The sequence below is a fragment of the Plodia interpunctella genome, chromosome 9 (assembly GCF_027563975.2).
Source record: "Plodia interpunctella isolate USDA-ARS_2022_Savannah chromosome 9, ilPloInte3.2, whole genome shotgun sequence".
NCBI classification, from domain to species: domain Eukaryota; kingdom Metazoa; phylum Arthropoda; class Insecta; order Lepidoptera; family Pyralidae; genus Plodia; species Plodia interpunctella.
In genome coordinates this window covers 5,652,544-5,668,688 of record NC_071302.1, presented here as the reverse complement: position 1 = coordinate 5,668,688, position 16,145 = coordinate 5,652,544, and the positions used below count along the sequence as shown (strand labels likewise).

The window sequence follows — 16,145 nt, the reverse complement described above, 5'->3', positions numbered from 1 at the left end:
AAGTGCAACTTTGCCCGCGATGGATCGCAAGATTTACAGTCGCAATCACAATGCTTGCCATTTCTGTCGATGACTTCGAGTGCTATTGTTCAACCTACACTGAAGCAGTTTTGACAATGATGTCTGCGCACGAGTACAATTGAGCAACGTACTGGGCGAAAATGGAATCTTTTATTCATTTGTAATGTTGCAACATCAATTGACAACGAATCATTATAATCTTTTGTAATGGGTTATATGAAGATCCTATCCCATGTAATGAAAAAAAAATGCACGTTAAATAATAGATTTTGTCACTAACTTAGTTCCTCGATATAATGAGCAAGGATAACATCAGTGAAAAGAATTAATCAGTCTAGATAAAAGATTCATCTCGCCATTTTAATATATATCTAAGTTTGTAGGACAGAGTTTAAATAATGTTAATAACTGAGCTAGTATATAAAATTAAATATTTTTCTGAGCTGGATTTAGATTTCTTAGAATGAAAAAAATAATTATTTATTTCAAATTTCGAGTTTAACATCAAAATTAATTTTTCGGGCACACAAAAGCCATAACTTTCGCTCATGTCACTAGTTTTATTGTTAACACCACTTTCCACTGTAGGTGTCGTCCGCGTATTGTGCGAGCGAAAGCCGAATAAAAACAAAAGGAATTACATGCGGCACCCAATTGTTAACATAACATACGAACGCTAGAAGATAATCGAGATAATTGCAGAGGAGTCGATATCTTTTATCAATGCTAATTGATAAATGTGTGATGTATTTGTTCGCAGCAGTTCTCACGAGACTTTGTGAACTGGTACATAGAATTGATAATAAATTAATTATAAGTTTTTATTACACACGATACCTCTTTAATGGTGCAATATCTATTTTATTCAGTAACTAGCAGCGGTTTGTCTGCTACTTCACCCGTGTTTTAGCAATAAGTGACTTAAAAGTTTAGTCTACCTTTATGTTAAATTTCATCAAAATCTGTCCAGAATGCTGTGCAAATAACTTTAGTTAGATAATGTAATTCAAAAAGATGTCATTGTAGTTACTGCTTATTTTATTTCATCGAATAGATTTCCATATACCATTAAAACAGAACATTAGTAGGATATGTAAACCCAAGAAATATGCAAAAATCTTGCGAAAAGAAACCGCTTTCCCTGACAGTGATCGAGGACGCCCAAGGTACAGTTAGTTACGTCAGACATTGAATTAGACACATTCTTTTTTTATCGAAGGAACCAGTATTTTTGGCCCACTATTTTTTATGACAGAGGTCACAAAAACGTTAAAATAACATTTTTTTTGTGATTTGCTGAATAATGCAAGCATATTTTCATCGAAGACGTTAGAAATTAGTTAAAGCTTTTTCTTTTAGCTTTGCTGATACCTAAGTAGGTGTAGAGGTACATATCTTCCTATTTGTATGCGTGGAGTGTCGTTAGGCTTTCTCTTTTAATTACTTTACGAGAAACACAGGTTATATTGACACCGGTTTACCTACGTAGCTCCTAGGTCGTCTGTTCATCGTCATATGAACATGTGCCATATAATGTCACTCATCATACATGTTACAATAAAGTACTTGATCAATATGGTAATCCATTCCGTAGATTTATCCATTCCCAGTGTCCATCACTCTATCACGGCTAAACCACTCGAGCGATTTGAATATAATTTGAAATAAATTGAAATCAAGCACAGGTTACCACGGACCAAGCTACAGGCTACTAGTTAGGTAAGTCAAATAGGATAGTATTACATCGTAGGAAAATTAATTTTACCTTCTTATATGAGAAAATGGTCGCTAAAAATTCGTCTCAGGTAATTAATTGACCTAGCATGAGAACAGACATTTTGTTTAGTTGCATGTTATTAATACTAGCTTTGCAACCTTGGCACTCGTTTGCTCTATTAATACCTGCATCATGAAAGGCAGGCTGCCAAATCTTTTGAAAAATTACTTGAAACTCCTTCCAGACCCATGGAGCATCTTCTCAATTCAACAATTCTTGAGTTATTTATTTTACATTCCGCTCTTAATTTCAGTAACTAAAATAATATACTTGACCATGGCTTCTAAAAAAGCAAACAAGTGTGTATTAAAGGTATATTAAAATGTTTTAACTGTATCATTATTCAAATGTTCCATTCAAGTGTTCATATTACATTTCATTCCGAACAATATGCAAGTGAAAATTCCGTTGCATTGAAGCATCTGATAGAATCGAAAATGCTAAATTGGATTGTCTTCTATCTGACATTCCTTTATTCTTATTCTTAATAAAAGAAGGAGAACCCAAGCTATTTTCAGTGCACTGAAATGCAATTTTATCTAGAATACAAGCAAATATTATCTTAAATTCGTCCAGTAACTTAATTCAGTTAAAGTTGTGAACAGACCAAGTATATTGCTAAAATAATAAATCATTAAATCAATGTCTGTCAAAACATCGGTTTGTTGTTAAATTCATCATTGTTAAATTTATATAAATATTTAGTGGCGCAAGGCATGCAAATCAATAGTGACCTGGCGACCACCGGAGCTCAGCCAATTTGGCTAGCTAGCACAAAAACTCGGGACATAGTGTTTTCAGGGCCGTTTAGTTTTTGTTTGCGACTTGATGCTGGCAGTTTTTAGCTTAATTTAAAAGTAAATTCAAAATTTCAATCTGTTTCGAAACTATCAGTTCTAGCCATGGTTTCGTTGGGTACTTGAATCTGGTTGGATGACTGTTTTCTTCTTTGTTCTCTGCCGCGTCTGTCACGATTAACTCAAAAACTACTGCACGGATTTTCATACGGTTTTGACTAACAGATAGTGAGATTTCTGAGAAAAGTTTAAGTGTATAATTTATTATATCTTTAACTGAGTGAAGCCGGGACGGGTCTTTTGTTTTTAAAAAAGAATGAAGTCCCAGTCTGAGAATAAAGTTTTCCATTGTTTTTAGTGAGTAAAATGTAAAACTCTCAAAAAGCAAATTACAGAAAATAAGCTAATTGTTTAGATTTAGTTTCAGAACTATCAATAACAACTAACAGTTATTAATTGACTTAAGTAGGCCCATAAATTGCTTAAATTATGTCTATTACATAACCTCAGCTTTCACTTCCATGTCATCTAATGCGATATAATCTAGTGTTATTAATTATATGCTTCTGTTCTTGGATAAATGTGAGTAATAAAACTTTATTTTTTTGATTAAGAAAACATGTAACACTACAAATATAACAACTATTTTTTACTGGAATTCCAATCTGGTAGTTAAGTATTTAAAATCGTAAAATCATATATTAATAAATCTGATCATATTGGAAGGTAATCGTGAACCAAAAAATAAAAATAAAATAAAAATTATAGACGGAAAATTTTTGAAGTCTATTAGAATCCTTATTTCTGACTATCGAGTCATCAAAGATGCAGTAATAGCGTGTCTGTGTTCGTGTCGCTGAACACGACTTCTTTCTGATTATGATGACATGACACCATTCCTAAGTGTCGCGGTTAAACTTAAACAAATCATGATGAGCTTGTGACGAAACGAAACGTCCGCCATAACTGGTAATTTACAGGAAAATAACAACTCATGACATTGCACAGCGTAAACGAAAATGTCCACAAATATTAACAATGCGAAACTGAGTTTGTATACTTGTTTGTTTTCTTACTTTATTTACTGAAACAATATTTTTGAAATTTATTTGGGAGTTCGTCCATTCGTCCAAAAGGCACTATTCTCCCTGGTACGCAGACTAAAGTAACTAACTTGTAATAAAAAGGATTTCAATGAATTCTGAGAGCGTATGGATTTTATTAAAGTCTAAAATGTAATTAAGACTTATCACGATTTTGATTACACGGCCATTAAATAATACTACTTAATTATTAAATCGATGATATTTAATTACTTCCATTCTGCAATATGACAAGATGATATAAATAGTTTTAGAAGATTTCGAAATACCTGTAGTGCTTGAGTGCACAAACACAGTCGGAAGTATCAAATGCGAAATAGCAGCACTTTCAACACAATAAAGAAAAATACTAAACACAAAGTTGTTGACTTTAAATTTCTCGCCTCTAATGACATTGATTCCAACTCCTAACACTGATCTCATTTAATATGATTCAGCTGCCTTTTACGGAGACTCCAAAAATGACGCCTTCTAACGCTTTATTACTCTGAGAGATGTACCATATGGTTCCAATAATCAAATCTAAGATCAACAAATTGATTGAGAACAAATATACACATCATACCTTAACTATATCATAATATTTAGATTTCAAATAGCTGCAATAATGAATGAGTTTGGTAGTTTTAAGTGCAATTTTAAAAACATTGTTGCTCGAGATGATTCACATGAAACAATAAATAAAATAATTGTTAAACATGTGAAGGTGTTTCGTAAAACATCGTAGACATCGGACAGTTGGTTGGTCTTTAGATTTCCTCGCAAGCAGTAATAAAGTGTGATATCTAATGACACCACGTCTACAACGTCCACATGCAGCGCGCATGTAGAAAGTTTACAAGTTGGACGTGTTTTGCAGTGCAGTGCAACACACACGACACGGTTGCAGACAGGCTGCAATCAAATTACTAAACTACAATAAACAGTAAAAGCATTAACTTGAGTAGTAATGCAATGTAATCTTTTTACAAGCTTTTATTTAGTTTCACCTGTCCCGATTCTTATATATAATCAAATCTTGCAAAATAAATTTCATTCTTTGCTTGTTCTACAGAGTCGCATTTTTCCATGTCGCTTCAGTTTCCATAACGTTATGATGATAAGCATAACCTGATGGTGCATCCATGATCGGCTCCTAACTAGGAAACTCCTCAACTGGTCACTGCAAGGACATGATCTTTTTGTCATGCGTTGAGTGCAACAAAATTAATGAAGTTAATAAAAGCTTATTGCAAAACTAGCTTCGATTTTTTTGCTTTTGAAATACAGTTGACATATTTGTGCTCTATAAAAATTTTATCATGTGCATATGAAATGTATTACGAAAAGTCTAATGTTATAGTAATAAAAAGAAATATCTAATACTTTAAATTACTTTTAAATACTTGAGTAAAAGTGATACTAGCGTTGTAGTAACTTGAAAGATCTAAAATGAGATCATAAACAAATACATTTATTCGAATAGCCTCGAAAATAATTACCTACTAAGTAACATAACTATTATTTAATTTCTATTTGTATTTTAAGTTGGCGTGTCATTAAGTCACAATATTTTTTTCCTAGTTCTTTAAGTTAAAGGCCTCCCACAAATTTTGCCACGCATTCCTGGCGTTCTCTTGGACATTTCTTACAATTACTTTCCTTAAATCGTAAGAGTGGAATAAAATATTACAAAAAAGAGAATAAGAATCTAAGAAACTAAATATTTTCCTAGTTAAGTGTTGGTTTTCATAATACAATAATAGAAAGACAATACTTTTCTATGATCGTTAAGATGTGAAAATTCCCACGGACCACACCGATAAAGAAATTTATAAAATACTTATTTCAAACAAAGAAACTAAATACGAGTATGAACTACTAGGTATTATAAACTACTAAAGTTTGTTACGCATACTTCATTTTTATTATCGTATCGATATCACTTATTCAGGTTCGCTTTATTAACACCGGCTAAGTTTTAACAGCAAGTTTGGATGACAAAACAGAGCAGGGAATCTAAAAAAAATCTGTAGCAAAAAATAAAAAATCATCATATAAATTTGTATAAATTAAAATAAATTTGTATCATACGTTGTATACGTTGTATGGAAAGTGGGAAATTTTATGTTCTTTTTCTGCATTTATTCTGCTGGTGTTTAAAAATCCACCCTGTATATTGAACCTATATATTTTCCTCCGAGCTATTTTGACACTGAGTGATTGAGAAACAATAGCATTCCTAGACGAGTCACGGGACGAAAATAAGAATGTTTTGCGGTAGGCGCCCGCCGCGGAGCACCTTGGCCATGCATATCTTGGCATCGGCAACGACAAGAATGTTCATAGATGGGTTTAGTTATGGTCAGTATTTTTCCAGACTACTCTAAAAAAACCAGGCGCAACCCCATTTGAGAGCTGGATGTGCGCTTTATCTTTTTTACAACTTTATTGCACAAAATTACTAAAAATATATATATACAAATGGTAAACTTAACGCCATACGGCGTTCTCTATCAGTTAACCATATAATTTTTTTTTCTGAAGAAATTGGGAAATAATGGGCGTAAACCCATCTCAGTAGGACAGTCCTTGGCTATTGCTAGGACATACAACTCTTGAGATATTAGTTTACATTTACATTAATACTTCTATCATGAGGCAGGTACCTCGTTACTGAGTACTATAAAAATGGAAAGTTGTGATATTGTCACTAACAAACATTTTGTTACATGATAGTTTAGATTGTTCTTGGAACCATACTTACAAATAAAAATGCGATGCGATTATTTAGGATAAAAGAAAAGAAGAAAACCAAAATGATAATAACGGTTCTCAACAGCTAACGACTTCTGAAGTGTTCTTATCTCACTACTTCATAATAGAGAGAGAAAGCCGTCTCTCAATTTTGAAATCGCAACACAAAAGACAACGACGGACGACAGCCACCAGTATCCCTCCTGTTTACTCAGGCCCCTTAGGCCACTTCAAATCAACTTCATGTCAACACGTTAGACAACATTGTCAAAGCGAGACATTGTGACAAATTGACAATTGTCATTTGTTTCACTACCAGTATGCCAACGGAAGTGATAAACAAAACTTAAGTGGGGACAATGTGTCGAGATTTAACAATTAAGATGTTGACCAAATTTGTTATGTATGTATTTTATTGTAAAACGCACTATGGTGTGTTAGCTGTTAGTCAAACTTTAATTGAACTAACCTAACACCTCCATAACCTAAGAGTCGTCAGACATTCACCACCGTGTCTGTTTATCGTTATTGAGCGTCGAAATCGAATTCTTTCGCAGTAACTATTTTTAGTTTTTCTTTAAGCAGTAGAATAGTAGTCCAGTTTGTTTTATTTTTCACATGGAGCTCTCACTTTCGCAAGTTTTTACATGTACATAATATATCAGCATGCTTGCACGCATATTATCCATTAAGATTTTTCTAAAAAAAACTGACTTATGTGCTGTGTATGAATATATTTCTCATCGATTAGCCATTTTTTCACATAAAACCTGTTATTTGATGTTGTCTTGATTTAATTAAGCCTTGGTCTACATTAAACAGCTTTCGCACTGCTATCTGTGTCATACATTTCATACGTACGTGATACAAAATCATTTGCTAGATTTTGTAGATTTACAAAACTATTTGTTTCTCCGGCAACGGTTGCTTTAAAAAGAATTTCACCTGACTTAGTTCCGGTCGAAAATGTTAACACGCTATGTGATATTGTGTTTTAGAAACAGCTATGTTGTAAATGAAACTTTAAATAAACTAATGTAAATTGCAGACGACATCAAAGGTGTAGAGGATGTTGTGATGGCTGTGCAAAACTAAAATAAATCAGAGTTAGTCTTTAAAGTAATAAAGCCGATGGGTTATTGCAGTCATCGTCTAGAATATCGACTGCAAATTGTCTCGTATCGAGCTGGACTCTGGAACTGCAAGGAAAAATTGGCAGAGTGCCAGCCGACGTCGTGAGTACCGCGATTTATTGTTTGCAGAAGGGAAACTCTTATTTCTTATTCATGTGGACACAACACCCGCACTGAAAGTGAGACCGCTCTCGTATGCAACATATTGCAAATACAAATGTTGTCCTTTTATGTTATCTGCTTTTGTAATCAGCTCACCATTTATAGTTTCGAGATCTTTTTTACGAACATTTGCGTTGTCTTGAGTTGTACCAGTAGCTGTTTATTTTATATTGAAAATATTATCATTACATATCTATTAAAAAGTGTTGTTCTACGGAATAGAATGTTCCTGTACTATTGCAGAATGTTGCATATTGCCACTTGAACATCCGCCACGTTTTTTAATGTATAAAAGTGTAATAACCCTAAGTTAATGTACGCGTCATCGCTTGAGCATTTGAGCATGTTAATGAGCGTAGGGGAGGGAAAGATATTAATTTTGCGGGATGTGCACGCGAGACGGCCCTGTAGAGCCGCCCCCGCAGTCGCCACTTTACGTGACAAGTATCTGCCCGTCTTATCTACTTTAAACAACTCTGCATTCTCAGATATCTGGTTAAGGCGTTGAGTTCATTACGTCATTAAAATTCATCTCGCTAAATGAAATTTTACTATGGTGTAATGAGAGACCTGGATTAAATGAAACTTGAAAACATACAACAATAAAATTAGGTTTACTAGTATGTTAAAATTCAAATGCCTAAATGACTCATAAATACTTACGAGGTAGGTATAAACCTTGACATAAAACCGGGCACAGGTGATTTGTTTCTCTATTATTATGGGCTAATTTTGGCTGACCGTATACTTTTGTTAGCCTTGGCCCTTGAACTGGCAAAATAAAAGGTCTTACAGTCCACATATAAGGCAAAAATATAAATTGACGTTGCGTACTAGTATGTATCAGTCATTATAGGCATAAATATGTGTTTTATAAAATAATTAGAGTTATGTTAGTCTGGATTTTTATAGTAGGATTTATTACAAAATAAATTAAGATTTATTTTCTAATTATTTTATAAAACACATATTTATGCCTATAATGACTGAATTTTAATGACGTAATGAACTCGACGCCTTAACCAGCTATCTGAGAATGCAGAGATGTTCAAAGTTTCAAATTTGGATTTTAAAAATATAATATAAGTATTATATTTTTAAAATCCAAATATTCTGAACGCATGTACCGATTTCCAAAATTCTTTTACCTCTATAGGAAGCTACATCATTTCTGATCTATATAGGACATTTCTTGTCCCCATATTCCCCACCTTTCATGTTCTTATTCAGTAGGAAAGTTAATAATCCAGTTTATTTTACATGTGTATAAATCAAATATATTCATATAAGTACATGTTTCTATACATAACAAAACTGCAATGCGCTTAGGGGTGGGTGCGAGTGTCCACCCTGGTAGTTAATCTTCAGTATACTTCCATGAATCTAGATAGGTATATATATAGTTATTTTTGGAAACACGTACAGAGTGATTCATCGCAATATTACGAGGGGAAGTTAGGTATAAGGTTTAAGTGGAAAATGTAGCGGATTAGATTAGGGGTTGAATGTGAATGGAATTACTTTTTATTTGCAATGGTTTTTAAGCTATTTTATTTTTTATTTATGAAACTTTTTCCTATTGAAAATATGACATATAACAAGCTACGGGTTTATCAAGCGCACGCAAATTTAATTTTAAATTGCACCTTAAGATTCTGAAGTACATCGAATTATCATAAAATTAAAGTACCTTCATCAAAATCGATAAACCCAACGGGGCAGATGCACCGGGTCGTATTTCACCTGGTGCCCACAGTACTTTGGCCTCTGTCAATGCACCTTTTATATGCAAGTCAATGACATGATGTATGTTTAATAAACATTTTAATCAAATATTTATACCTAATTATCTACTGGTTGTGCCCAACAGGGCTACGAAATGTACTTTTATTTTGTATGCCACCATGTCAAGTATGTAGACGCAATTCAATTAAGTATTGATTAGGTACCTAGATGTATGTTGGTTAATTTCGGAAGAATTGGCGCGCAATTAAATATCTTTTAATTAAATATAGTTTTGCCTCTATGGTCCACTGCTTGCCATCCAATTTTAACAAACTTTACTGAGCAATGTCCACCAATGCTATGCTACGCTATGTGAATAACAAAATTCTATAAGTTGTTCAAAAACTCAGTTTTGGTCCGCTATGCGCAGCATATCTGAGTCGAGATTTAGCGGTAGAATAACAACGATTGCAATAAATTTTGGTCACGTTGATGAGAAGTACTTATATATCCCAATCAATATAATGCAATCCGAAATCAATTTATGTCGCATTTTAAGAGGCACTCAACGATGTAATTGGTCTATTCTATTGGAAATGAAATTGTTTAATTCTGATGTTCGTCCAAGCATAACTCTTGGATCTGTCAGATCGTTTCACGATGAATTTTACTACGTACCTACTTAATTAGCAGCATAATAAATGTACATATTTTAACGGCAGCGCCAATCACCTGCTAAGTAGTGGTGCGACAAACTTTCGACTGTAAAAGTGTTGTTTACGTAAGTAACACTGAAGAACGTATTAAAATAAAGATATGAATTTTGAAAGTAACAATTGTATTCAGATTTGAGTACCTTAACAGTAACAAAACGGAAACTTGTTGGCTTATGGACTATAGAGAATATATTAACAATGAAACACTTTTTTGTGAAAGAACGTCTCTGAATATTTTAATACATTTGCGTACGTGACGGTTTTAAAAGAGAAAAGCAAGCAAATGTCTAGCCAATATGGTGAGTAAAATCAAACAGTAACTTGTCTAGAAAAGTGACATTGTATTTTCCAATTATGTTGAATTGTACTAAATTATCATAGGTCTTAATGTCAACGCAGGTAATACTTAGCAGATTTAATAAAACATAATACAGACAATATTAATATGTTAATTTGTCAAAATTTAAGTAGAACAGCTGATTAAAACTACTTCAGCATTACACGACGACTGCGTATTTAAATATACAAAATGACATTAGTGCTCAATGAAACGACGTCGACAATGGCTTTCATAATGTCGAGAAAATACAGGATGTGCGATATGGCGGCAAACGCGAAGACAAACATTGTTACGTAACAGATGTGCACGGCGGCGGTAGTACCTACGGTGATTGTACCAATACTAGGTAGGTGCCACGAGGATGCCATGAATAGAACTTTCGCTCACGCACTAGCATGTATCAATCTCCCCGTGATTGCATTTTCCGCAGTCATTACAAATATTCATAAACTTGACATAATGTGGGAAGAGATTCATAATTTTCATTTAAAATTATTTTTTCTATGTTATAAAGTTATTACATTAGTACAGTTGTTATTGTGGCATAATGGGTATTGATCAGAAGACAAAGTTTTTGTAAAGCCAATTATAAAACAACACTACCTCTTATTCTTTACACTACTACACTACAAAGTACATCAAACCGAAACTTAATTGCAAATAAGTAAGCTAATTGGACTACACAGCAAATTTAACGAATCGACTACTTATTTTCAATATTTCGCAGAAGAACGCTTAGAAAGTCTTACAACAAATATCGTTTGGATGTTAGTTTCCCGTCACGGGGACCTGAGTCAACAACCAACGTCGCAGAGGGGTGGTATTGATTCGTCAAATCCCCAGGGGGAGCCAGTGCCCCGCGGGCCTACCTGGCATTTCTTAGGGACGTCTTCAGACGCAGTTATGCCTATCTTAGGCTTAAAGGCATTGCTATAAACTATATTATAAGAAGTTGATAATCTGAAACTTTTGAGTATGTCTAGCGTAGGAGTAGCCAAGTTGATTTTATCGTACCGACTTATTAGCATGTAATTTCGCTAGAATCTGAAGATTTATTTTGATTTTTCTCCATTTTCGACTCGCGGCTTCTTAAAAATTGAATAGAACAGCGTATCCATCAAGACCCGCGACACCGATCCATCAAACTACCGCGTGCTATTTATCATCTGTCTTCGTTGGAACAATAAGGTCAAGGCTCCCAATTTCAATACGTTCTCTCTCTCTAGACTTGATAGAATTCTTTATACGTATCTACGATGTTGCCAAACGTTGTACAAATATGCAAACAACTTTTTGTTTTTCCATAAAAGTTTCTGAGACACTTTGTTAAATAACAATAGGACATCTTAAATGTGTACAAAAAGGAAGAAAAACTTCGTTAATGCTGAGGGTGTAATAAAGCACGAAAATTTGTTTCTCCTCTCTCTCTGTTGACAAAATTCATTCATGAATAGGTGTGTGTACTTGTGTATACTTTTTCAATAGCTACTTAGCATTACATCCTAATCTATGCTAATAAGGAAGTGTTTGTTCCTGTAGCACTCCAAACTTTCTACAATTAAACATGCAAATTTACGGAGCTAAACCGAGAAGCAGATTTTTTTATTAAATACCTAATCCGTCAATTTACAAGCAAATGTTTGATAAAATAAATATTTATGTTAATATGCTGCGATGGAATTAATATTTATATCTCGTTAGGATAAATTTCTTGTCTAAAATGATTATAACTAATTAAACGTTGATAAGGTAACAAGGGTTTCCACGTGTTTTTATTCCCCAAATTATTTATAGCTGATTTTAGAACATTGTTAACTACGATAATCGGGAAACACTTGTACAAGCGCTTAATATTACAATACACAATACAGCCTAACATGAAATCAAATTGCGCTATAAACTATCATATTAATCGCTATAAGTAACATGGGTTGATTCTGCAGTCAATATCACATTACAGACCGTAAAACTTCTGATAAAATTAACACACCCTTAAACCAAATCAACATTTAATTAAAATTCACTTCGGTGATGATAAGGCATAATATCATGAATTTACACACGAGATAAGCAAAACTGACATCGTAAAACCTGAACCTGTAATCTTTGGATGTTGTGAATACCGAAAATCAGAATTACGAAAGTACCCTGAATTCTTTGGATCTATAAGGCCAGCCATATGGGATATATCTTTATATTTATGAAGGTGATGAAACCGCGGACGACCTCGACAGTTACAATTGGGCCAATGAGAGGACGTGGCGGGTCCAGTCATCGCAATTTAAGTCATTAGAGCTCTCAGTCATGTTCGTTCATACGGCACTGTTGTTTGGTATCTTTATGTAGGATCATCATCACCGATCAACGGAGACTTGAGGTTGAAGCGATCTACTGTAATGTATAAATTGAGGGATCTTTCATGAGAGGAAGAGAACTTATAAATAAAGAGGTGTCAAATCACATTTAAAGGCTTGACAATAGTAGTTTTTGTTATCACAAAGTCATCAATATAGTTTGTATCGATTAAATCATTTTTTCCGTATTATTCTTGCATCTTTGGCCGTCAAACCCAATGCTAGAAAACATTTAGATATGATGAGTAATTTTATATAACTAACTGTTTAGATATTGGATTGGGAGGGGATACGCCCACTTTTCCTAGAATCTGTAGAATTATTTCTTTCATTTTATTATTAGGTATTACATTTTCAAACTTCACCTATAATCATCCACATTATCGTTGTCATCTCTATCGTGAATAAATTGCTGATGTCAAATTTTGCTATCATTATGCTTCTAATCAAAAGACCGAGAAGGGATGGCGTTCATTAAGAGGGCTGTCAAGCCTGTCAATGATGATGATGATGATGGTAATGGTAACTGTCTTGTCACACCGATCATCATTTTCTTGAAATGCTTATAACCGCTACGAATACATTATCTATGAATGAATAAAGTAATTATGTCCAATAATTCTAATGTATTTAGATCATGTTTTATAGTCACAAATTGTGACAATATTACTTTTTAAAGGATCAGGTAGGTTTGTGTACATATAAGTTTCTCTATAAACTCATTCATATGAGAAATTAATTGATATCTAGTAGGTATTAGAGTAAACAGCGTTATAAATGTGGGTTCAGTGTTTAAATAAAAATGCAAATATTACCATTAGGACGAAAATCTGTGAAGCTCTTGATCCGCATTTTCTTTTCCCAATATATCCTTTTTGAGTGTTCGAGTAAATCTGCACTATCGTAAATCAGACACCTCACTAAACACTCCGACACTTCGAGGTAAACACCTCATATTTTGCGTCTTCGATCGATTTTTTAAACCATACGAGTCAGAAAGGATACAAGTTACTCAGTAAAATTATTAACAACCACTTTTCACATTGTTTTTGCACGTGACAAAACACAAGTAAAGGCACTGCAAGTGAAAAAAATTAGATTAATAATGTACGTAGGAGTTGCGCCGCGTATTGCTTGATTTGACAGCTGCAAACGTGCTATCCCGTATTCCTGATACCAAATATTGGATGTCGGGATCAGACAGGGCGTGTGAATGAGCAAACAATGTGGGAACGGGACGCCAATAGGACTGAACTCAGCTGTAGTAGGGAACGTCGTCGGGAGCGGGCCGGGACACAAATAGAATGGAATTCATTGGATAATACTGCGACCGATTATTATCAAAATCTTGATACTATTATAAAGTAATGTGCATTGTATGTACAATGCAAGCATTGTATCAACAGTTGCAAAATTGTTCTTTCCGTGTCGGTATGAGTAATAATGTGAATTCCAGTTGAAAAAAACTACACAAAAAATAGTGAGATCATTAAAATTGACGCTTCGTCAAATCAAGCAATGCGATACGTTACGAGACGTAAATAAAACAAATTAATTATAATATGATAGATAACATAAAAATAAAACTGACGTTGTTAATCGGATCACGACTACAGCACCGCCGTATAACCGTCAGACGCGCAGGCGCAACGCGCTTTACTGACGTACGCATGCGCCCCAACTTCACTCCGGTCACCATCACCACGACGTCATGGACAATCACAACTCAACAGGCGGGAGGGTGAATATTTAAACTATCACACCATGAAAATGTAACAAAAATATAAAATAATAGAACACGCTACAACATCTTGCGCATATAGGTACTTAATAAATTCTGTATTTGTAGTAGTACGCAATTACGAAATTGCATTAGGTCCACCATTTGAGTAGAATGTGTTCAAGAACTAAAATAAATCTTTATTTTGAAATACAATAAATATTCACTATTATAGTTTTATAACTATTATATTTTTATAATATTCGCTATTATAGTTTTATAACTATAATATTGAATATTTATTGTAAACTCAAAAATAGTTTTTTAAATCAATGCATAAGACCTAACATTGAGCCTTGCGGAACTCCTGATAATTTTTTTGTTTCGCAAGGTTCGTGTATTTGTTGAATCTGCTTTTATTGAGTTTTATCGTCAGAGAAAAAAATATTTATCTTTTTTACATAAAATTAGAAGAGGATAATAAAATCAAATGCGTTCAGTTAATTTAATATTATGTAGTGTGATGTTTAGAACTTAGTTAGGTATATTAATACAATACCAAATTTAACTAACTTCCACGTTAATATTGTGAAGAGTAAAGTGGAAAATAAATATGAGTACATAACCAACAAATGACTTATGAATGAAAAAACACATGAATGAACTATTGTAGCAAGCAAGTACATGAATAGAGAAGAGAACACAGAGACAGAGAAGGCAGTAGTTGTAGAGAATTTTAGATTTGTCATAGGTACCTCTTAGTAGGTACCTACTTAGCTTACTTACGGTTTACTAATGTAACGGTATGCTTGCCAAATAAGTCAGCCAGAATACGCGACGTAAAGTGAATGACCCCGGAATTTGCAACCAATTTTTATTTGGATCATAACTGTCATTAAGGTTTCAGTTACACATGTACATGATTTATGTACTATTTCACAAACCCAATGAGTTTCGTACTTCCCAAACCCAAATTCATAATAAAACTGTCATCTATAAATTTTGTTCAGTCAACAACTACGTAAATAAATGAATAAACAAAATTAAAATCGTAATGATATTAGTCAAATTCGAGAAATGAATATTTCAAATATGAATTTGACACAAAGAAGTAAAAACCCTTAACGCCCGCACGTAAACGAGACTAACGCCATCTACTAAAGATGCTCGTTATAAAATAGTATCAATAGAAGTAGCCTTCTTAATAATAGATCAATTAACTTGATCATACAATATGTATCTTTCAAATTATGTAAGATGTCGCTAAGTTTTTATATTGATGTATATTTTATTATATAATATTACTGGTAACCTTGATATTCATATCTAATGTCTTTATAATTCCGCTCCAACATTATAAATTCATATTAATTCTAAATCTGACACCGAGAATGCACATTCTGATAAAAATGATAGTATCTTTACGATAACAACAGATATAGTCAATCGTACATCAACAGTCTTTCGATTCGATACTATCCAAATAATAGTGCAATGTCAACTGACTGATAGTTCTTATTATTAAATTGAAGTTTATATCTAAACAAACACACTTTAGTGT

At 33.5% G+C, this 16,145-nt stretch overlaps 1 protein-coding gene across 11 annotated transcripts in view; it reads right to left on the bottom strand.

Annotated features, from left to right (window-relative positions):
• LOC128672725 (uncharacterized protein) overlaps window positions 1–16,145 on the bottom strand; it is a 63,302-nt gene that overhangs the window by 39,338 nt on the left and 7,819 nt on the right. For 2 of the 11 annotated variants that reach the window (XM_053750057.1, XM_053750064.1), the window contains exons 1-2: window positions 14,456–14,559; window positions 13,680–13,942 (exon numbers count right to left, since the gene is read on the bottom strand). The exons of 7 other annotated variants lie outside the window; for them this stretch is intronic. In XM_053750057.1, the coding sequence (XP_053606032.1) occupies window positions 13,680–13,716 (37 nt within the window). In that variant the 5' untranslated portion in view covers window positions 13,717–13,942; window positions 14,456–14,559. Of the gene's footprint in view, window positions 1–13,679; window positions 14,111–14,455; window positions 14,560–16,145 lie in introns of those variants that run through there. 2 more of the 11 variants (XM_053750058.2, XM_053750062.2) reach the window with 2 other exon arrangements.